This window comes from Leptodactylus fuscus, chromosome 3 (genome assembly GCF_031893055.1).
Source record: "Leptodactylus fuscus isolate aLepFus1 chromosome 3, aLepFus1.hap2, whole genome shotgun sequence".
NCBI classification, from domain to species: domain Eukaryota; kingdom Metazoa; phylum Chordata; class Amphibia; order Anura; family Leptodactylidae; genus Leptodactylus; species Leptodactylus fuscus.
Window position 1 is genome coordinate 124,981,743 of NC_134267.1, and position 24,063 is coordinate 125,005,805.

Consider the following 24,063-nt stretch of genomic DNA (forward strand, 5'->3'; position numbering starts at 1 on the left):
TTTTTTTTTACTTTTTTTTTTCAGATTGTATCCCCATAAGGTCATAAGAGACCTTTGGGGACATCTGACCACTTTTTTTTTGTACTGGAGGCTGATTTCTCCTATAACTGGGGCTGTTACATTTAGCCTCAGTTGCAGGAGGAATCCAGCCTCCTGCACACTGTATATACAGCTTACTGAGCTGATCTGGGTCCTGTAGGATCCAGCAACTCTTGCAAGACGCTGCTCCCAGCCAATCACGTGACCGCCGGGTCAGAGGGCGGCTGAATTATGGCTGCGTCCATAGCTGTGTATACAGCTCTCATTGAGCGCTGTATACACAGCGATCGAGAAGGCAGGGGATGTAATAAATCTTCCCTGCCATCTCTCTGGGAGCTCTGGCTGAAGTTACAGCCGGCTCCTATTGAAAGCAGCTGCACGATCTCCGTGCAGCTACTCTGTTCTGACTGGATGTACCAGTACGTCCTGTCAGAACTAGGCAACCACTTCCCGGACGTACAGTCCTATGAAAAAGTTTGGGCACCCCTATTAATCTTAATCATTTTTAGTTCTAAATATTTTGGTATTTGCAACAGCCATTTCAGTTTGATATATCTAATAACTGATGGACACAGTAATATTTCAGGATTGAAATGAGGTTTATTGCACTAACAGAAAATGTGCAATATGCATTTAACCAAAATTTGACCGGTGCAAAAGTATGGGCACCTCAACAGAAAAGTGACATTAATATTTAGTAGATCCTCCTTTTGCAAAGATAACAGCCTCTAGTCGCTTCCTGTAGCTTTTAATCAGTTCCTGGATCCTGGATAAAGGTATTTTGGACAAACAATTCAAGTTCAGTTAAGTTAGATGGTCGCCGAGCATGGACAGCCCGCTTCAAATCATCCCACAGATGTTCAATGATATTCAGGTCTGGGGACTGGGATGGCCATTCCAGAACATTGTAATTGTTCCTCTGCATGAATGCCTGAGTTGATTTGGAGCAGTGTTTTGGATCATTGTCTTGCTGAAATATCCATCCCCGGCGTAACTTCAACTTCGTCACTGATTCTTGAACATTATTCTCAAGAATCTGCTGATACTGAGTGGAATCCATGCGACCCTCAACTTTAACAAGATTCCTGGTGCCGGCATTGGCCACACAGCCCCAAAGCATGATGGAACCTCCACCAAATTTTACAGTGGGTAGCAAGTGTTTTTCTTGGAATGCTGTTTCTTTTTGGACTCCATGCATAACGCCTTTTTTTTTTATAACCAAACAACTCAATCTTTGTTTCCAAAATGAAGTTGGCTTCTCCAAATGTGCTTTTGCATACCTCAGGCAACTCTATTTGTGGCGTACGTGCAGAAACGGCTTCTTTCTCATCACTCTCCCATACAGCTTCTCCTTGTGCAAAGTGCGCTGTATTGCTGACTGATGCACAGTGACACCATCTACAGCAAGATGATGCTGCAGCTCTTTGGAGGTGGTCTGTGGACTGTCCTTGACTGTTCTCACCATTCTTCTTCTCTGCCTTTCTGATATTTTTCTTGGCCTGCCATTTCTGGGCTTAACAAGAACTGTCCCTGTGGTCTTCCATTTCCTTACTATGTTCCTCACAGTGGAAACTGACAGGTTAAATCTCTGAGACAACGTTTTGTATCCTTCCCCTGAACAACTATGTTGAACAATCTTTGTTTTCAGATCATTTGAGAGCGGGCTGTCCATGTTCGGCGACCATCTAACTTAACTGAACTTGAATTGTTTTGTAGAAAGAGGAATGGTCCAAAATCCCTTCATCCAGGATCCAGGAACTGATTAAAAGCTACAGGAAGCAACTAGAGGCTGTTATCTTTGCAAAAGGAGGATCTACTAAATATTAATGTCACTTTTCTGTTGAGGTGCCCATATTTTTGCACCGGTCAAATTTTGGTTTAATGCATATTGCGCATTTTCTGTTAGTACAATAAACCTCATTTCAATCCTGAAATATTACTGTGTCCATCAGTTATTAGATATATCAAACTGAAATGGCTGTTGCAAACACCAAAATATTTAGAACTAAAAATGATTAAGATTAATAGGGGTGCCCAAACTTTTTCATAGGACTGTATATACTCTATGGGCGCTCCGGAAGTGGTTAAGTTGTACTGTTGACAAATTAAGGAGGTGTTCACACTACCATTAGTAATTTCCGTTGCTAGCATTTGTTAACAACGGACACTAACAAATCTGTCATAAATCTGTTAAAAATCCCATTGATTTCAATGAGATTTTATCTATTGTCCAACAGCGTCCATTTGCACCAAATCCATCAGGTCAGGGTTTTTTTTTCATAAGGACACGATCAGAACAGACATCCAACAGTACTGTGAATGCCCCCTAATGTACAAATTATAGACTAAACCTCTGTCAACAACTATGCAGTGGATTCAGTTTATAACCTGGATCCTTTCTATGACCAATTCCACTGGAGACCTGGACCACATTTACTTTGCAATGGACATTGCCAGGTTCCTCATGTCCATCATTTTGACATATTGAACAGAGCTGAGTATAAAGCTATTTTTTCCAACAAGCTTGGCTGAATTTAAGATTAAGCTTCCAATGCAAATATAAATACTAAACTCAAACTTTTAGCAAAAATAGCAAATGGTATTATTGCCATACTGAGAAAAAATTAAAACAATAAAGTAATATAGCAATACAAACCTTACCCTGCTAAATCCTGCCATTTGATATCAGCGGTCAGTACTGTCAAAGACTATTTTATATAATGACTGAGCGGTGCAGATGTAAGAACTCAGGGCTCGTTCACATCTGCGCCCGGTCTCTGTTTTGGAGGTTTCCGTTTCCTGCACGAAACTGGACAAGAGACGGAAACCTGCAGTCATTTTTCAAACCCAGCAGAAGATGGAAACTTGAAAATGTAGATCGGGCTCTGGTGTGAACCCAGCATCACCATGAATCACGTACAATCATGTCTCAAAGATCAATGCACATGGCAGGGACCTTCATTTTTTCTACCTTACAGAAAACACTGTTCATGGAATGTGTTTTAAAGGGGTTTTTCCAATCTCACTGTTTCAGCAGTTTGCCTGTTGTATCTTCTTCTCATTTCCTGTACCCCCCCCCCCCCATCCCTCTTGCTGAACAGGACACTAAAGTATCACAATACTTATGAAGATCAGATAAAAAAGCAGTTGCTCGTAGAGATGTTCTCTTTTAGCTGTGTGTTTAGATAGAGATAACAGACTGGACTTTATCAGCAAACTATAAATAGCAGAAATGATTGTCCAGCTGGCACGGAGTAAGTGATGTCACTTGTCCTATCTCACAGGTCCGTGGTTATGGTAATGCTGTGTAAGCAATGGGAGGAATAGCGGCAGCACGGTGGCTCAGTGGTTAGCATTGCAGCCTTGCAGCGCTGGTGTCCTGGGTTCAAATCCTGCCAAGTACAACATCTGCAAGGATGTTCTCCCCGTGTTTACGTGGGTTACCTCCCACAAACAAAACAAAAAGAAAAAACAAAAACAAAAAAAACAATCAAAGGAATGAGTTCACATAGCAGGAAAAAAAAGCAGCATATCCAAAGCAATATATTTAGGAAAAGTCTTCAATTTACATAAGCTACTGTTGAGACAGGACAACCCCTTTAAGAGCAATGTAATAATTTGTAGACAGTTAAGTAGCCAATATAGTTTACATACATATTAACTATTAAGTAATGAAGCAGAAACATCTAGAGCTTAAGTAGACATTCAGTGCTTTCTGGTCAATTTGCTCCAGAGGGACGCTATAAAACAGGCATCAATTCATAAAGTACTTGAAATTGCATAATTCAAATAATACTTTATACAAAAAGTAACATACAATGTAACACGTATATACACTTGGATGACCCCAGGAAACAGTGGAAGTCCATTGAATACAGTAAAGCAAAAAAAAAAGGTTACATTTAAACTAACTTAGGTTACAAAAAGTCTAAAAATTAAACAAAGTTAAAATAACAGTGTACATGACAGATGTGAATTGTTAAAGCATAGAGAGTGAGCACGAGTGTGAAGGTGGAGTTTGTGCTCTGCTTCCACACTTCTAACTTCACTTATAAAGGCTGAGGAACCTTTACCCTTGTCCAACCTAACTCTTAATTCCTATAGATAAGTCTAGGTATGATCCTTCCATGGACTCTGGATCATTCCCTATATGTACATAGCCCTACCTTTGGCTACCATGACGTGCTGTGCTGTGTAATGAGACATTTTTTTATATCTACTCAGCATTTCACCCCATCCCTAAGTCAGTCAGGAATGACATGCCACACACAAATGCTACTTCATGACCTTTTCCATTCTTAGACTATCTAAATTTAAAAAAAAATAAATTTGATTTTTTTTTTGGCAGTATTTGTGTTAATAGATTATGTAATATATTTACAAATTTTGGCTTTCTGTGAAATCCTGCATTTCTTAATTCTTTGCCTTGTTTAACTATTGAGAGCTTTACACAGTGTCAGGGTCTGGGGTTGCTAGGAGAGGTGGCATAGACACACGAGTCCAGTTTCTTTAGTCCAAAACAAAGGTAGAGTTTATTTCCACTCAACAAAGGTAGTGCAGCAACAAAAGGAAACAATACAAAAATAAATGCCTGCCCGGCTAGGCTCTAACTAAAGATAGAATAGGTTACCTCACCTAGAATCACAGAAATCCAAAAGCCAGTAGAATCATTCAGGACACATCTCCAAAAATACGACCTCTCTCTTTGGCTCTCCAGCCAAACTCTGCCAAAGTGTTGCTGCTGGAGCTGGCTTAAAGGGGCTGTATCACTGGGAAAAGTCATTTTTATCTAAACACATGCTTGCATAGGCTTTAGAAAGTCTATTCCACACTTAACTTTTGTATGTGGATTGCCTCAGTGGTCTCTGAATAAGTCCGTTTTTATTCATATGCTAATGAGCCTCCAGCCAGCACAGGAAGTTCCTAGCAGCCTCCTCTTTCCTATTATCTTCTATGTGTGTGAAACAAACAGGAAGCTGAGTCATCAGCAGCAGCAGTCTCCCATGGAAAACAATAGGAGAGGTGTGCACCTTCTATCGTGCACTAGTCTAATTAGCATATGAATAAAAACTGACTTATTCAGAAAGCACTGAGGCAATCTACATACTATAGGTAGGTGTGAAATAGACTTTCTAAAGGCTATGCAAAGGTGTGATTAGTCAAAAATGACTTTTCCTAGTGATAGAGCCCCTTTAAGCCTCCTTGACGAGGAGACTCTCTGCAGCTGAGTCGCTTCCGGAACATCCCCAAAGTGTGGACTGGAGGGGGGTGGAATGACAGGTCCCACTACCAACCTACCTGCCATTCCTAAAAATCCAGCCCAGTACTGAGCATTTACCAAAATGCTCAGCAGATGAAAGTTGTCCGCTAGAAAAAACAGTCCTGGAGTTTTCTCATCTCACCCAGTAGTCTGGGTGAGATATACACCCCCTCCATTACCTGACCAGCCATCGGCTTACAACAGCTTCTGTCTGTGTACAATGTATGGACCTTTGTGAAAGGCAAGGAAAATAAGGGTAAGGAGTTATTTCAAACACTTATATCTCAGACAATGTAGAAATATGCTTCTGGTGTCATATGAAAAGAGGAGATTCTCATCTCGTTCCTCCTGTATCAGTATAGAGGGATACAGTTTAGGGACTCTGGTGTGCTGACGTAGGGTCCCAACCCGTAGTAATCATGCAGAAAGGAACGCCAAACTCTGGATGTGCTAGTGAACTTTCTTTATTATTCACACTCATGATAGTAGAGTTCCTATGTGTGTTGTTTATGTTTGCATCACGTTCCTCCTGTATCATTTCCAGAGATTTCAGAGTCGGGATTGGGCTATTTATATGGAGCTGCATCTGCTTTCAATCCAGTCTGTATTTTGAAACAGTAACGTCACTGGAAATAACACAGGTACAACCTTAGTATCATATGAAACAAGAGAATCAACCTCTTTCACACAACTCCATAAGCATGTCTCTATGTTTTAGAATTTTTGATAGGTTTGAAGTGAGCACCCCTTTATTTCCACAATATACGCAATGAGAAGCAGAGTACAGATCTCAAAAGAAAAACAAAAGAAATAGAAAAAAATGCAAGATTTCAAAGAAAGGAGACAAAATGCTGTAATAAAGTCAGTGGCATAACAAAAGTCTTGTGGGCCCAGGTGTAAACTTTTGTCTAGGGCCCCCTAGCTCCTCTCTACAGCAATGTTTTGACATTGACGGTTACGGGTGCTGCAGCGGTATCTCAGATAGGGGTACAGCTGTAGTACAAACAACTGCAGTGATCAAGAATATGATGAGGGAGCAACACAGCACTCAGCATATAAAAACAATACTGGGAGCTGAGTGCTTTGGGAAACAGTTGATCTGCAGGGTCCTAAAAGTCTAAGAGATATAAAAGATCAGTGGGGTCCAACACATGGGGCCCGTGCTGATCAATTCTTTGAAGTTACTGTGGTGCTTTTGTGAGCAACGTAATTCCTTCCTCATTTACATTGCAGAGCATGAGTTTTATAATCACCAAACAATGTTATTACAGCCTGTGATAATAGTGCACGGCTGCTATAAAACAGATGATGTGTGATGTATTATAGTATTATATGCTCCAGAGTGGCCCTCACATATAGTATTATACACTCCACAGTCGCTCCCACAAAGTATTATATACTGCACAGTGGCTCTCACACAGTATTATATGCCTAGCAGTGTCCTCACAGTACTGTACTCTCCACAGTGGCCCCCCACACAGTATAATATTCTCTAGAATTGCTCCCACACACTATTATATGCTCCACAGTTGCCCCCACACAGTACTATATGCTCCAGAATAGCTTCCACAAAGTATTATGTGCTCCCAACAGCCCTCCACCACTCCAGTGCTATTATACTCTGGCATCTGCTCAGACTCCAAAGTATAATAATCGGAGGCCCAGAGAAAGTGAATAAAAATAACAAACACTGATACTCGCCTTGCCTCATCTTGCAAGGGCATTCTAGTTCAGTCAGGCTGTCTTTAGCATCTTCAGACATCTCTACTGAGGCCTGTGATTGGTACTCAGTGGTCATTAACCTGTTGTGCTCTATGTGACCGCTAGGATCTAATCACAGGCTTCAGTCAAATGACGGAAGAGCGTGAGAGAGGACGCTGAGCCCAGGAGAGGTGAGTATCAGAATTTATTATTTTAACTCCCTTCCCCTGAGCTAGCAACATGCCACGGCCCCTTTTCACCTACAATATGTATAGCGGTCGGGGAACCAGACTTTCCATCTCCAGCTGGCCACAGGCCACGTACCCTGCCGGGCACGATTGCATCCCCTGCAAACACAATCGTTACACCACTGAATAAAGTATATTACATAATGTATTAATGGCACAAATGCTGCCAGAAAATCAAAAGTTGTTAATATTATTAAAAGTGTAACTAAATATTCAAGTGATCAATAAGGTCACAGTGCAATGTGCTTTATCTGGTCACAGACGCACAGCCATTCATTCCTATAAGATCACAGAGCAATAGATATTACACTCTTTTGGTTGACACAGTCAGCGTAATAAGAGGACACAAGGCTGACTGACCATGAAATCACTTGTCGGTAAGATGTCTAGCTGTCAGGACTATGGCTTCTTCTACAATTGCACCCATATAAACTGCACAGCCACAGAACAGATGTAGTTCTATATAAACTAGAGTTATAGTCTTGTCTAAGTTTTGCAAAATAATAAATAATTATCCCAAAATAACTTTCTATATTATCAATTATTAAATACAAATAAAATATACATTCCTTGGCCTCAATCTTCTATGCAGTAAACTGATAACTTTCAGACACAAACTTAATATAATCGTATGTACACAATGTGGATACTGTCACATTCTGAACATCCGACAGTTTTAGTATAGCAAGATGAATGTGTGTACAGAGCATAAAACATCCTTCATGGCCACCCACATAGCAGTAATTCTCCATGTATACCATTATATACACAAGTACTATAATACATCAAGTGTTGAAGGTACATCATTTACATCTCAAGAAAACAGACAACTGGTTATTCCATTTTAAATATTTTTGTACCTAAACCAATTTTTTCTCTTTTCTTACAACGTTGTACTTTAGTGTCCAAGGAAACAAAAAAAAAAAAAAAACATTGGCTTTTCATATTTTACGGATTTAAAATGGGTTTAAAATTTGAGTAAAATACTCTAATCTTTGGAAGTATATGGCAAATTACGTTAGTGGATCTTTTTAGCATAAATCTAAGTAAAAGGATCCAGATTAACCTTCTAGGCTATTGTCCAATCACATATCAGGAACTTGTCAAACAAACATTTTTACAAGCACAGGAACACTGTCAACGCCGAATCGTTGCCAATGTGTGTGCCAGTGTGCTAAACATCCAGCACATGAATAACTTGTACTAGCGAATTTACTAAGATTAGCCCTGACAACTGCTATTGGCTTTCACTTTAGACTTTTGTGTGTTAACCAAAGGAAAATCATAAGATGAAACATTTTCATTGTCCCAAGTGCGACGTATTGGTGGGGGCATTTATTTTCCAACTCCTGTTATATTGCTCCCAAATAGAAGACTTACATACTTAAAAGAATAGAAAGTAGAATCAGAAACGCAGATGACTAAATCGGTGAAGGCATGGCCAAGGAAAATATGGATAAGCCAGGCAAGGTCTGATGGCCAAAGCACACAACTGCTGCCTTAACTTGAAACACTTGCCTGCAACCATGTACCATTCATTTCTAAATGAGCAAAGCCAAAATTTTTCTTACATGCAGCCAAAACATAAATCTAGCCATATGAACATACACATACTATGTCAGCACATTACCTGCAGCTCTGTACAGTATTTTGGGTTCAAAGAAAATACATGGGTTCTTATCTTCAATACAGGATAGCAGCAAACCCTTTGCCTGGTATGGACTTCTAGGTACAACCACCTGCAATGTACAGTAGAGCAAACATGAATGACACACATTGGAACCAACAGATAACCTATTAGGGTATGTGCACACAAAGCTTTTTGCAGGCGGATTTTGACATGGAATCCGCCTCAAAATCTGCCTGCAAAAATGTCTCTCATTCACTTCAATTAGAGTCTCTCACTTTCTCGCAATATTTCACTGGGGGACACAGCACCATGGGTATAGACCTGGTCACTAGGAGACAAAAAAATGGTTGGCTCTGCCCACGCTGCTATACCCTCTCACCGGTAGAATGCTCAGGCAGTTTTTTTCCTAGTGTCGTAGGAGGCAGTCACGACCTGAGTCAGGTTTTTCTGTCTTACAGCGTTTTTATTTTGTCTGTTTTTTTTTCAGGGGCAGGGGGTTGTAAGTGCCTACTTCTAAAAAGGTGGTGCTTGCATTACCTTTTTCTCACGGTGAACAGGGCTGTCTTTTTGAGAAAGGTTTGGAGCAACTTATTTCTTATTTTTCTCCGCTAGTGATTTTTTTCAGCTAGTGGGAAAAAGAAACGACATGCCCTATCTTCCTGCAGATACCACGGCTGAGTCAGCCACGATTAGGCGCATTCATTCGGGCCTAATCAGGAGCAGGATGCTGTGACGGGATGCCAATGCACTGCATCGGTATCCTGTTGTGGCTAGCCGCAAAGAAAAGCCACATGGCGGAAAAAGGTTTCTGATTATAATGTTTCTGTTATAATGTTTTTATTAGCTTTTATTATGTTATTTTTTTAATTTAGTTTTTATAGCATTTACTGTGCATTAAAAGTAACATTGTAAATTTGCCCCATTGGTCATTACAATAACATATTTTTAAGGATATGTTCACACAGTGGAAGCCTTTTCCACCATGAGAACTCTCCGCACGGCTAGCTGCAACAGGATGCCAAAGCAGTGCACTGGCATCCCACTCCTGATTAGGCCTGGATGGATGGGCCTAATCAGGAGTGAATCTCGTGCCATGAATGCAGTGGCTATCTCAGCAGCAGAATCCATGGGAACATAGGGCATGCCGCTTCTTTCTCCCGCTAGCTGAATAAAATCGCTATCGGGAAAAAGAAGTGAGCGGCTCCCATTGAAATGGATGGGAGCCTCTTTTGCAGGAGGATTTTGAGGCGTAAACTAGCCCTAATAATTTCACTATGTTTTACCACTCTTACTAAATAAAACGTCATTTTTCAAATAAACGATTTTCTGGGGTCGTCATATTCTCATATCTATAACTTTTTGTCGCTGTTTTGTTGATGGAGCTGTCCCAGGGCTCTTTATTTGCAGGACAGTAAAGGGAGTGAAATCCTTTATTGTGAAACTTGGATTCTGTCTCTCATCTACTTATACATAATAGCAATGATCACCTGTGTGCTGATAAGTTAAGTGGTTGCTACAAAGAAAACTTCTACAGAAAATGGGAAGTCAGTGTATTATTGGGCTTAGTGGCCAGAGTCAGAACTGTAGAATTTTTAGGAATTGGTAAATAATAAAATATTTGGAAACAAGCAAAAACAGTAAAACTTTAATTTCAGTATAATGGAATGATTTTTTTTTTTTTTTTTTTTTTTTAATACTGGTTTTACAATTATACTACAAGGAAAATAAAGATTATATCTATTGTGAGAGAATGAAGGGTGTGGTCTGGGAAGACAGGTATGCCCCAGCCAGGCAGCTAAAAGGTGTATAGTAAAGACCCACACTAGGGAGGTTAGCTGGTTAATCAAGGCCTGATAATAGTCTATGTGTGAAGACTGGGAAGGGTGGCACCACGCTGACAGAGCTGACCTGTCCAAGCTGAATCTACAGAGCAGGTACTGTGCCACCCATTGTTGTTGCCAAGGTGGGAGTCTGGTAGCCAAGCTTCTGTATAGACAGGGAAAATTTGCTTGTGTTTAGTTTAGGTCTCACCTGATAAGGTTTTGTTTTGTTTATGTGTGCCTTTGCAAAGGCAATTAATGCACTGCAAGTGAATAAAGCCTGAACTTGTATGCAACCCAGTGTCTGTGTCCCTGTTTCCTGCACTGCTACCGAGCATCTACCTGAACGATTCCCCACACTATACATAAAGATGTTATATTGTGAGAAGGTGACAGGCAGAGTGCTGGAATCACACTATATCTCCCCCAGGTTTTTAACTTATGTGTAGTCCAGTGCGGGTGTTGAGTAGGCCTCAATTCTAGGTGTGAGTCCTTGGCTCATTACTGGGCCGAAAAAGGTTGTAGATTCTGCATTCCAATGCAGATCCATAGTGAATGGAGGTGTATGGGCCTGTCCTGTAACCTTGAGTCTGGTGAGACAATATTGTGTGTATTTTGTTTGTGTGGCTGATAGTAAGTCACATGTATAGTTAGGTTATCAGTTCTGTTTAGTTAGTCGCTCAGACGAGCAGGATTTTGTTTTGTTTTGCCTGAAATTAAGGCTGTATTTTATTTTGCATTTTGTGCCTGAAGTGAAGGCAGACTTATTTTTCTGGTTTTTTTTTTCTAAATAAACTAGTTTGCTGCATATTTCATGTCCTTGTCTTTGACTGTTTGGGTCAGCACTTTTGCTGCTACAGAGCTACCTCCGCTACAATATTATATATATAATAATGTATAGTATAAGAAAAGTTTACACATGGTGAATTCCTTTTTTGTTTATTCTCATACAACTAGATTTTCACCAGTACACAAAAAAGTAGACAGTTTTGTTACACTGAGTTCACACCAGCGTCTGGTCTCCGTTCATAGGTTTCCGTCTCCTGTCTGGCCGTGAGTACCGGTGAGCGTTTTGTTCTCTCCATGGCAAAACCGTTTTTTTTTTAAAAAAAAAAACCAGACACAAAGTCCTGCATGTCCGATTTTGTGTTCGGTTAAAAAAAACAAAAACAAAACAGTTTTGCCGCGGAGAGCACAAAACGCTCACCGGCGCTCACGGCCGGACACTTTTCAAACCCATTCACTTGAATGGGTTTGAAAAATGCCTGCAGGTTTCCGTCTCCTGCCCAGTTTCAGGCAGGAAACGGAAACCTGCAGAACGGAGACCAGGCGCAGATGTGAACGAGCCCTTACTGGTATTTTACATTTATTATATTTAATATCAATTCTATTTTTTAGAACCTTTTCTTGCTAGGTACTTCCTCTAGACACCAGATTTCTATGCAAGTATATACTGTAGTTATGTAGATTTATGTACTCATGAATATTTGGCAATCTAGCAATCTTCTAACATTTATATTCCAATTTTACAAGTAAGTGAAAAATAGTATTTTTTTATTTCATACTTCTGTGTATCTGTAACTGCAGAAAAAGCAGGATCCAGACTCAGCTACCTTTTCTTTCTACATGTCCTCTGATTTCGAAAGAAGGGCAGTTTTATTTTCCGTTAAACATGATAAAACTATAATTTGTTAATATGCATAACCCTCCATATGTCATACCTTTATTCCAGGACAGTGAGCAAAAAAGGCCTCAGGACTTTGGGAATGATAAAGCGCACCATGGCCAACACAACCCCATGGTGACCTAATGGTTAGGCTTCCACAATTGAACAGGTCACCAGATCGGTATCGGTATTTTGCAGCTTCATTAACAATCTGTAGAATAGGAATAAAACACAATGAATCATGAAAGTATCTGTGCATATGGATGAGAGTATATAACAAGGAACCATGGGCCTCACGCCTTCACAACATGTTACAGAAATATTTGTGTTCAAGATCTAGAAAACTAAAATTTTCGTATTTGTTTTCACTGTCTTTGCCTCTTTTTTACTGTCCACAACATAATCACAGCAATGAGCGACAGTGGGCCAACCCTGCAGCTGCCAGCCCACATGAAAGTTACGCTTATGTATGTAAACATGATACAAAGTACATGCATAAGTAAAGTACATCATGTGCTTAAGTATTAGTACCAAACGTTTCACAAAACATATATTTTCTACATGTAGTACATACAAAGTCACAACTGAGTAGCCTTGAAGCATGGGAGCTATATAATATATAGCTAAATTTTTCATGTGGTGGCGCTGTAGGTAAAGTGATCACTATGAGCTACAGTACAGACCAAAAGTTTGGACACACCTTCTCATTCAAAGAGTTTTCTGTATTTACAAGACTATGAAAATTGTAGATTCACACTGAAGGCATCAAAACTATCAATTATCACATGTGGAATTATATACTTAACAAAAAAGTGTGAAACAACTGAAAATATGTCTTAGATTCTAGGTTCTTCAAAGTAGCCACCTTTTGTTTTGATTACTGCTTTGCACACTCTTGGCATTCTCTTGATGAGCTTCAAGAGGTAGTCACCTGAAATGGTCTTCCAACAGTCTTGAAGGAGTTCCCAGAGATGCTTAGCACTTGTTGGTCCTTTTGCCTTCAATCTGCGGTCCAGCTCACCCCAAACCATCTTGATTGGGTTCAGGTATGGTAACTGTGGAGGCCAGGTCATCTGGCGTAACACCCCATCACTCTCCTTCTTGGTCAAATTGCTCTTACACAGCCTGGAGGTGTGTTTGGTGTCATTGTCCTGTTGAAAAATAAATGATGGTCCAACTAAACGCAAACTGGATGGAATAGCATGCCGCTGCAAGATGCTGTGGTAGCCATACTGGTTAAGTATGCCTTCAATTTTGAATAAATCCCCAACAGTGTCACCAGCAAAGCACCATCACACCTCCTCCTCCATGCTTCATGGTGGGAACTAGGCATGTAGAATCCATCCGTTCACCTGCTCTGTGTTGCACAAAGACACGGTGGTTGTAATCAAAGATCTCGAATTTGGACTCATCAGACCAAAATACAGATTTCCACTGGTCTAATGTCTATTCCTTGTGTTCTTTAGCCCAAACAAGTCTCTTCTGCTTGTTGCCTGTCCTTAGTAGTGGTTTTCTAGCAGCTATTTTACCATGAAGGCCTGCTGCACAAAGTCTCCTCTTAACAGTTGTTGTAGAGATGTGTCTGCTGCTAGAACTCTGTGTGGCATTGACCTGCTCTCTAATATGAGCTGCTGTTAACCTGCGATTTCTGAGGCTGGTGACTCGGATGAACTTATCCTCCGCAGCAGAGTTGACTCTTGGTCTTTCTTTCCTGCGGCAGTCCTCATGTGAGCCAGTTTCTTTGTAGTGCTTGATGGTTTATGCAACTGCACTTGGGGACACTTTCAAAGTTTTCCCAATTTTTCGGACTGACTGACCTTCATTTCTTAAAGTAATGATGGCCACTCGTTTTTCTTTACTTAGCTGCTTTTTTCTTGCCATAATACAAATTCTAACAGTCTATTCAGTAGGACTATCAGCTGTGTATCCACCTGACTTCTGCACAACACAACTGATGGTCCCACTTATTAAACCTGACAGGGCACGCCTGTGAAGTGAAAACCATTTCAGGTGACTACCTCTTGAAGCTCATCAAGAGAATGCCAAGAGTGTGCAAAGCAGTAATCAAAGCAAAAGGTGGCTACTTTGAAGAACCTAGAATATAAGACATATTTTCAATTGTTTCACACTTTTTTGTTAAGTATATAATTCCACATGTGATAATTGATAGTTTTGATGCCTTCAGTGTGAATCCACAATTTTCATAGTCATGAAAATACAGAAAACTCTTTGAATGAGAAGGTGTGTCTAAACTTTTGGCCTGTACTGTATATTTCCTTAGAGATTACATCTGATTGCTGTGGATGCCAGGAAGGAGACACTTTACAAGAATCTTATAATACATAGAGATTTTTTAATCAGATTGTCAAACAGGTTTTGTTTTTTAATATGAAGTCGGGAGAAGGTGATTTAGAAAAAAAAATTAAACTAGTTTTTTGCTAGTAAACTGTTACAAACTACAGCAGCAGACACGTTGCTTGGTAAAATACTGTATGAACACGGTTTAGCAGCTGTTTTGTGTTAACTAAGCAAGTAACCACACAGTTTGTAATCATATGTCAATTTCCTGTGAACGTTTGCAACTGTAATTAAGTGGCTTCATATCAGAAAATACAAGAAACTTCTAAAAAATGGTATTTTACTAATGTCAAATAATAAACACAAAATTCCACAAAACCACCGGTTTAGTGTAGTACTATATATATATATATGACATCCACAGAATTGTTAGCTAAATGTAAATGACAGACATTTGGAGACATGAAAATATGCTGTAAAGGATGGTTTTGTGAAAAGCAAATCATATGCAGTTTTTAGCCGACTATTGCAGCCTCTTCACTACCTACCAAGCACAGCGCCATACATTTGTATATGGCTGTGTTTGATATTACAGTGTGTGATGTTTCAGCTTCAATTATACCAATGGCATTTCCGTAAATATAATTGACATTCTGCAATTTCCAAAACTGCAACGGTTTTGAAAATCACTGCATGTCCACAATGTATATTTTAGGGCAAAGTGAGGATGGGATTCGCTAATATTCTTTCCACTTTGTTGTGACTCTAGGGCCCCAGCCTTAAGTGGCAGTCTCAATAAGTTTGGTGCATCTCTCTCTTCCACAGCTCAATCAGTGTTATTAAACTATTATTAATGGTCTTCATTTACTTTTATAATTTGTTTCCCACAGTGCCAGAACTACCGCCACAACAGTCCGGTCAGCCTCCTGCTGCATTTTTTTAATTTTTAAATATGCAGTTGAATGCAGCATTATCCCAGCAGGGAATAGTCACTATTAATTTACCAATCCCCAATCCAGCCCATGGCTGCCTCGGCTTCCCCTTCAGCGAGACCTCAAGAAGGTAGAAGCGGAGGTAACTGTGGGCAGAATCAGGGATTAGAAAGCAGGGCGAGAGAGAGATGGACAGCGAGAGAGAAAAATTTGTTGGACAAACCTCGTAAGATTTACCTTGTAGTTTTGTTCAGACTGAAAATGGAAATTCTATTATCATACCCTGGGGTCTCTTCAAAACCCAATTTCAGAGGCTTGGGGGAGGTGAGGAAACATGTCAAACAGTGTTACTCACCTCTCCTAGGCTCCAGTGCAGACCTTCATGCCTCCAGAATGATGTCAGAGACCATTGAGGCCTGTGATTGGGCTTCAGCAGTCATGTGGGTCACACTGGCGTGATGATGCAAAAGATGCCGGTGTAATCCCTGTAAGTGCTGAGGTCAAATCACAGACCTCCGTGGCCTCTGACATCATTCAGGATGACAGAAAAACCGAGCTGGAGTTCAGGAGTGACAAGTAAAACAGTTATGTGTAATCACCTACCCTGGGCTTCTGTTCATTATACTATGGGGTCCGAAAGAGGAGAATGGAAAGTGGGGGCCCGGTAAGGAAGCACTATACTGTATTAGGGTAGGCCCCAATCAAATGTTTCCTATGGGGGCACAGTATTTGCTAGTTACACCCCTGGTTTATAATTTTGAAGCAGGTGTTTAAATGGGTTTTCCAGGCAATCAACACTAGTCCAACAGGAGCAGACACCCAGGTCCTCGCCAAAATCAGCTTTTCTCCCAAACCACTATATGACAACAGGACCAGAAGTGGATTGCTCTGTTGTCTATGTAGTGGTAATGAAGAGTTACTGCATCTCAGCACCTATACAAGAGAATGGGTGCAGAAAGGCAGTATCTCAGCATAGCCACTACACAGACAGCAGAGCATGGAGCTATCAACTACCGGCTCTGTTCTTCATACAGCGACTGTTAAAAACAGCTGACTGGCGAGGGCCTGAGCGTTGATCGGATATTGATTATCAATCCTAAATTATATATTTTCAATATCATTTGCCTGGAAAAATTATTCTCTAAATAATGGTATATTCACACACAGTCTTTTAGAGATTGAAAATCAGCTCAATATGCCTGAATGGGGTTATTTTCCATATATTTCCCATTGGGTGAACAAGATGCAGAAATGTTTGCAATAAACTTGCCTCATGTGACATCAGCGCATTTATTTCATAAACAATTAAGTCTGACAACCAATATGTTGTTCACATCAGAGTTTGACATTTTACCCATTGTAAAATGTAGATGTCATTAGTTTTTACAGACGCAAATTGAGTTTTCATACTAATGACTCATCAATAGAATAGTTTGTCAGTATGTGATTTGTCAGGGTCAAGTATGCAAACGCTGCATGGATCAGCTACTTTGCAGCCTCCTGATGCCGGAAGCGATAGTGAACAGGCAGTGCGCGGAGAACTGCTTCAATTCAGCTAAGAAAAGCGGCGCTGCCGTTCAACAGAACCACCTCTATGCATCCTTCTCCACTTAGTAGGCAGCTTTCCTCTTCCTTATATTTACTGAGACTGTTTATCTCTGTAGCCTCTGCACCTGTCTTTAGACTCACACACATATAGAAGCCTATGGAGAGGTGGATGCTTAAAAGTTACCCTGTGAGCTCCCTCACTCACAGAGTTGTAGAGTCTAACAACTGCAGTTGTCTGTTTCTGGGTTTTTTAGCAGCCTCCTCTTCCCCCTCCACTTTCCATACACATATGTAAGAAAAACGAAGCCTTTATCTCGACATTGTATGATCATCTTATACGGGTTAAGATGTCTAGTTTGTAAACCCCTGCTTTACTGAGATGGCGCACTCTTATCCCTGATCTCACAGATGATACTTTTTCTGATGTTCTGGAGTCAGCACAGTTTGTTTCCCCTGCTGCTAATAATAAGCTGATACAAGTTTACATCCTGCATCAAAGCTATCTGACTCCTACAGGCTTACACAAAATGGGAAGGTTGAGACACCCTGGGTGCTTGCGATGTACTGGTATACACTATGTGATCAAAAGTATCCGGACATCTGGCTGAAAATGACTTACAAGTTCGTGGCGCGCTCCATTGGTAATGCTGGAATTCAATATGGTGTTGGCCCATCCTTAGCCTTGATGACAGCTTCCACCCTCACAGGCATACGTTCAATCAGGTGCTGGAAGGTTTCTTGGGGAATGGCAGCCCATTCTTCACGGAGTGCTGCACTGAGGAGAGGTATCGATGTAGGTCGGTGAAGCCTGGCACGAAGTCGGCGTTCCAAAACATACCAAAGGTGTTCTATAGGATTCAAGTCAGGACTCTGTGCAGGCCAGTCCATTACAGAGATGTTATTGTCGTGTAACCACTCCACCACAGGCCGTGCGGTATGAACAGGTGCTCGGTCGTGTTGAAAGTTGCAATCGCCATCCCCAAATTGCCCTTCCACAGTGGGAAGCAAGAAGGTGTTTAAAACATCAATATAGCAGGCCTGAGCTGTGATAGTGCCACACAAAACAACAAGGAGTACAAGCCCCCTCCATGAAAAACACGACCACACCATAACACCACTGCCTCCGAATTTTACTGTTGGCACTACACACGCTGGCAGATCGGTTGACCGGGCATTCTCCATACCCACACCCTGCCATCGGATCGCCACATTGTGTACCGTGATTCGTCACTCCACACAACGTTTTTCCACTGTTCAATCGTCCAATGTTTACACTCCTTACACCAAGCGAGGCGTCGTTTGGCATTGACCTGCGTGATGTGTGGCACCCAATCACCTGACCATGTTCGAAGTCCGTGAGTTCCGTAGAGCGCCCCGTTCTGCTCTCTCACGATGTCTAATGTCTACTGAGGTCGCTGATATGGAGTACCTGGCAGTAGGTGGCAGCACAATGCACCTAATATGAAAAACGTGTTTTTTGGGGGGGGTGTCTGGATACTTTTGATCACATAGTGTATATGCTGATTTTTGGCACATGATCTGGGAGTGTCCGATCATTAAAGGTTTCTGGTCCGAGGTCGTAGGCCTGTTATCTGATATACTGGGCACTCCGATTCCACTCTGACCTGAAGTATGTCTGTACGGTGTTTTAGCCGCACTACTCACGTATCTTTTTACGGGAATCACTTTTCTTAGCCAAGAAGGCGATTGCCCTGCGATGGATGGCTCCCAGATCCCCCTCCCTCCCCATGTGGCGGAAGCTGATGAACTCCATTGTCCCGTATAATAAAGTGGTATATAAAGGCAGGGGCTTCCCTCAAAAATTTTGTAAGGTTTGGGGCCCGTGGTGCGACTCTCCCTTAAACTTGTATACTGACCATTCTTTTCGCTCTGCCCTGAATGCACTTGTTCCTTAGATGTTCAAGGGGTGACTCTGGTCCATACTTATACTGCATTTGGAGTAATGTGTATGTTCCTGTGCATGTTTTTCTGTTGTCTCTCTTGTTTTCTACTCTTGTCCTCTGCAGGTTGGATGGAGATTGATACCTCTCTCGACTTTCTGGATTTGGACTTTCTACTGGATGATTTTTGCAAGACTTCAATTACTAATATGGACTGTGCAGCATGGTTTTTGGTTCTTGTTCTGTTTGACAAGATTTTTTGGTCCAAGGCTGCTTTGGATTGTGTACCCTTTGCCATCTCTTACATCTTGTTTTTTTCTTGTACCGTAATTGGTTATATACTTTCTCAATAAAATGAGTTTAAAAAAAGAAAAACTAAGCCTGATAACTGGAGAAGGAAACAGATTTCTTTAACAAGATATATTACAAAGTTTCTTATATTCACCTGTAATATTTATGGAAAGTTCTTTTATAGTCGGAGGTATGCTTTAAAAGCCAAAACATCACTTTCTTATTTGCTATGTCCAGGTACTTGCTGCAAGGCAAATCTTAGGAACTGTTGCTCAGCAACAGCTCAGGCATGAGGGCTCTCACCATAACCATGCAGAGAAAACAGAATTCTAAAAAAAATATTCAATCAGAATATAACAAGATTTAAAAAGAAGAATAGGTTTCATCATTCGGTTAGGATCCTGTATCCCACTGACCGTGTGTGAGCAAAGGAGCAAAGCTAAACACAGAATGCAAACAAAGCGGAAGCATTTGTGTCCAAACCAGAATTTAGCAACTAATATTAATTAAATACAAGAGGGATCAATGAGTTCCCTGCCAGGGCCTGAAAAGAAAGTATTAATTATTATTATAAAATCTGACTCATATCATTGAATTCCTTGAAAAAGGGGCATAGAAAAAAAAAAACACATACAAACCTTAGGTTTGTTGTGATGGCAGCTATTTTTCTAAACGCCCCCCTCCCAGTGAAGAGCTACAGTACCGTCACCAATAGCTTTTCACCCAGGGCACAGAACATGAAAGCTGACAGTGCGCTGAATTCAGCACACAGTGCTTTCTAGCAGTATATAAAACATGTGCCCCAAGTGATGAAAGGTCCTCTTAATATCTTCATTAGAGATGAGCAGTTTCGAATAGCACGCACCCATAGCAATGAATAGAGCCGGCCAGCACGCAGACAGGGCCAGCGTCCTGCCGCTTAACCCCCTGCGTGCCGGCTGCAGGCTATTCGAAACTGCCGTTTCGAATAGTACTCGCTCATCTCTAATCTTCATTATTGAGGTCCTTTATTAGTACCCCCATAAGTCTTGCATATTAGTAACTCTTATGTGAGGCACACAGGGGTTAATGTGAGGGACATGATGTGTCAATTGTTATTAATATGAGACACATGGAGTGCCTCATAATTAATAATCCGAAATACCTGACATTAATAGGAACAGTAACCACAGAATGTAACTTTTTTTTTCACTTTCACTTTGCTCAGAGATCTCCTTCTCCTACTCATCTTCTTTGCAAAATGCAGAAGGCAAGAGCTCATCTCTGTAGTAGACAGGGTCCATGTACTGTACAATGATGAGCATCGCCTCCTGGGCTTTCTTCACCCCTCTCTTTGTGCAGAGAGGGTAGCAAAACAAGGGAGAGTGCCCTATACCTCTGCTGTAACAGAGCACTGAAGGGGTGCTCCCTCTTCTTTTAATAAATGCAAGTCCCATGCTGGCTACTGTGCCAGCAAAATATGCCACACATGCCAATCTTGCACACGTACCAGTGGTTGCTGACCACTGTGCTAGAGCATCTCCTTTTCACCAGTCACCATCAAGGCTCCCCAACATAAAAGTACTGCAACCAAAAAAGAAAAAGGGGGCTCTGCAAAAGCTCATATACTGGAGGATTAAGAAATGATTTTCTCAGCAACAAAGGATTAAGAAATGCTTTGTCTTAAGGGATTCTACCATTAAAAACTTTTTTTTTTCTCGCAGACACATTGGAATAGCCATGAGAAAGGCTATTCTTCTCCTACCTTTAGATGTCTTATTTGCCCCGCCGTTCGGTTGAAATTCTGTTTTTCAACGGTATGCAAATGAATTCTCTCGCAGCACTGGGGCCGGGCCCCAGCGCTCAAACAGCACTGGGGGCATCCCCAACTCCCCATGTGCATTCGGCTCTGCCTGTGTCCGATGGCAGAGCTGACTGCACAGGCATACAAGTGTGACCCCAGTGCCGGAAGAAGACGCATGAAGAGGACATTCCAGAAGAAGATGGAGCCGGCGCTGGAGAGAGTTCTCTCGTAGCATTGGGGACGCCCCCAGTGCTGCGAGAGAACTCATTTTCATACCGACAAAAAACAGAATCTTAACCGAACAGTAGGGCGAAGAAGACATCTAAAGGTAGCAGAAGAATAGCCTTTCTTAAGGCTATTCTGAGGTGTCAACGAGAAAAAAAAAAGTTTTTAATGGTAGAATCCCTTTTAAGCATGCTAGACATTCTATAAATGCGTATGATTTATACTTTGCCTGTAACGTATTGACCAAGTCAAATCACAGCTGGAATTTGGTAAGACTATGAAATAAACCAAAAAACAGTCATAGGCAGCACACTGTTTTTCTGTGCTCTAGATTTCTCTGTAACTTTGTATTTTTTTCTTTTTTTTATCATTTTTGAAAATGCTGTTTCTCTATAAGTTGATCCAGCCATAAGGAGGAGACTCGCTTAGATAAGATTTGTTTTAAAGGAAAATTAACTCTGTAAAAAAATATATATATATATTTGTAATAAAATTATATATCTCCCCCAAAAATGAGTAAGCATATCAGCCTAATGTTGAGTCAAACTGAACATAAAAAAGGAGCATTGCACTCCTTACATTAAAGCTTGATAAGGAAGTTAAGATATGTCACCTCTGTATTTCATAAAATGTTGTACAAACCTGATCAAATGCTGGATATATGTAGTCTGAAAACTGGATCTCAGCAATAGAGGTAGCGCCAGCAACTGCAACTCCAATGCCAAATCCAACAATTCCCTGTTCACACAAGGGGGTGTTGAAAACTCTGTCTTTACCTGAAAAACAAAATTTTATAAATCAACAAGTTACCTATTGAAGTGATTCATTAAAAAGTTTGTGAAAACGCAACCAAATATGAATCACTGCCGGCAGGAGGAAACCCAAAGCTTACAAGTCATACACAAAACAAGTGACAAACACTGCGGCGATTATAACCCGGGCTGGTAAATAGTAGACTGCTGGTAAGGACTGCCACTCTCCATTATGTACTACTTAGCAGCCCACTAGGAAGGGGAAACAGCTCATTCATTCCATGGCACATACAGTAAGCTAGAGTCTCCAAATACATGGAGCCTTTCTTTTATAAGATGTTATGCTAGCGTTGTAATATGGAGCCCAGTGTCCTGTATAATACCTTTATAACAATCTAAATGTACAAAGTTAAATAAGCAGAAAGCTTACATGACCATACAGTGAGTAATGAGAATAACATGAGAGAGCCAAGTTTAGTGAAGTGTTAAGTATTGAGTACCAAGGACCCCCCCCCCCCCTCCCCTCGAAAAACACAGAGTACATGAAAATCCAAACTGGACAAAGTATTAAGGATCATCCTTTAAGGCACTTGTACACAAGTCCCATCCATGGAAATGTGTGTGTGTGTGTGTGTGTGTGTGTGTGTGTGTGTGTGTGTGTGTGTCGGTCGGTCTGGGTTGTAGTACCTGGAGTGAACTAGGCTGTGCGCGTAGAAGTCACTATATGATGAAGTGACCTCCCAAACTGCCATATCGCTACAGTAATAATGGCGTAATGTCAGTTTATTACTGTAGCGATAGGGCTGTTTAGGAACTTACTAGATCATAAATGTACAGAGACTCCTATGCACACAGCAGAGTTCAGTCCAGGTACTACAGCCAACACACAGACCGTTTTCCGTGGATGGGACTCAGTCGTGTGCAAGGGCCCTTAGCCCATAAGTGATGAATTAAATAGACCTTTTCACCACCTCCACCAACTCTAATTCTGTATCCTTCAGTAGATGCTACTGCACTAATTGTAGCACTGTTGGAATTTTTTTTCTCTAGCTCCCAGCAATCTTGAGCAACTGGTACTGTTATTTTCAGTGCCCAATATACTATTTAGTCTCTCTATGGTCAGGTGGGTAGTCCTTGCCATCTGCTGTCCTTAGCTTGGGAAAGACCATGCTGGGACTGCCCAATACACAGGAGAAAGCCAAATTAGCATATTTGGTGTTGAAACAAACCACACTGACTTCTCAGAAATGGTAGGGGCTAGAGGGGAAAAAAATTAAAAAAAAAAAAAAAAAAAAAAAAACTGTCCCAGAAATAATGGAACGGCACCTATTAAAGGATGCAAAGGTGTGGAGTTGGCGGTGAAAGATCCACTTTTATGCATTTGAATTGCTTATTATCAATGGTATATTATTTAAAGGGGTTGTGAAGGATTAGAAAACATGGCTGATTTCTACTTCTCAGGAAGTTACACCATGTCCGTTGGTAACGTGGCAATGCTACCACTCATTCAGATTCATTTTAATGGTGCTGAGCTGTAGCATTGGTATGTGACCAATGGAAAGGACGTCATTCCTCAGGAGAAAGCAGAGAAAACAGCAGCCATGTTTTCTAATCCTGCACAACCTAGCAGCATAAGCTTAGCAAGATAAGATGATTCTCAGATCAGACATTTGATAAACTTATTTTTTTATATCAGACAATACTGTGCAGTATTTTCATCTAAAAACATGTAAAGATGAAAATCTTAGGAGATTTGCTTGATGTCGACCACTTTTTGGCACAACCATGAAAGATATGTTGTTGAATCCTATAACCGCCAACATCTGGAGATCAAGACTAAGGTACAAGCAAAGACCGGAATCTGCCAAACCTCCCCTGGCCTGCCAGACAAAAGCAGACCTCAGTTTTAAGAGAATCCGGTTTACACATACAGAGGCTCTATAAGGCCTTATTGACACATGTCAGAATA

At 41.0% G+C, this 24,063-nt stretch overlaps 1 protein-coding gene across 1 annotated transcript in view; it reads right to left on the bottom strand.

Moving 5' to 3' along the window:
- BCKDHB (branched chain keto acid dehydrogenase E1 subunit beta) overlaps nt 1-24,063 on the bottom strand; it is a 158,261-nt gene that overhangs the window by 87,523 nt on the left and 46,675 nt on the right. The window contains exons 4-6 of the mRNA XM_075268282.1: nt 21,985-22,118; nt 12,420-12,575; nt 8,879-8,987 (exon numbers count right to left, since the gene is read on the bottom strand). Coding sequence (XP_075124383.1) covers nt 8,879-8,987; nt 12,420-12,575; nt 21,985-22,118 — 399 coding nt within the window. The remainder of the gene's footprint in view (nt 1-8,878; nt 8,988-12,419; nt 12,576-21,984; nt 22,119-24,063) is intronic.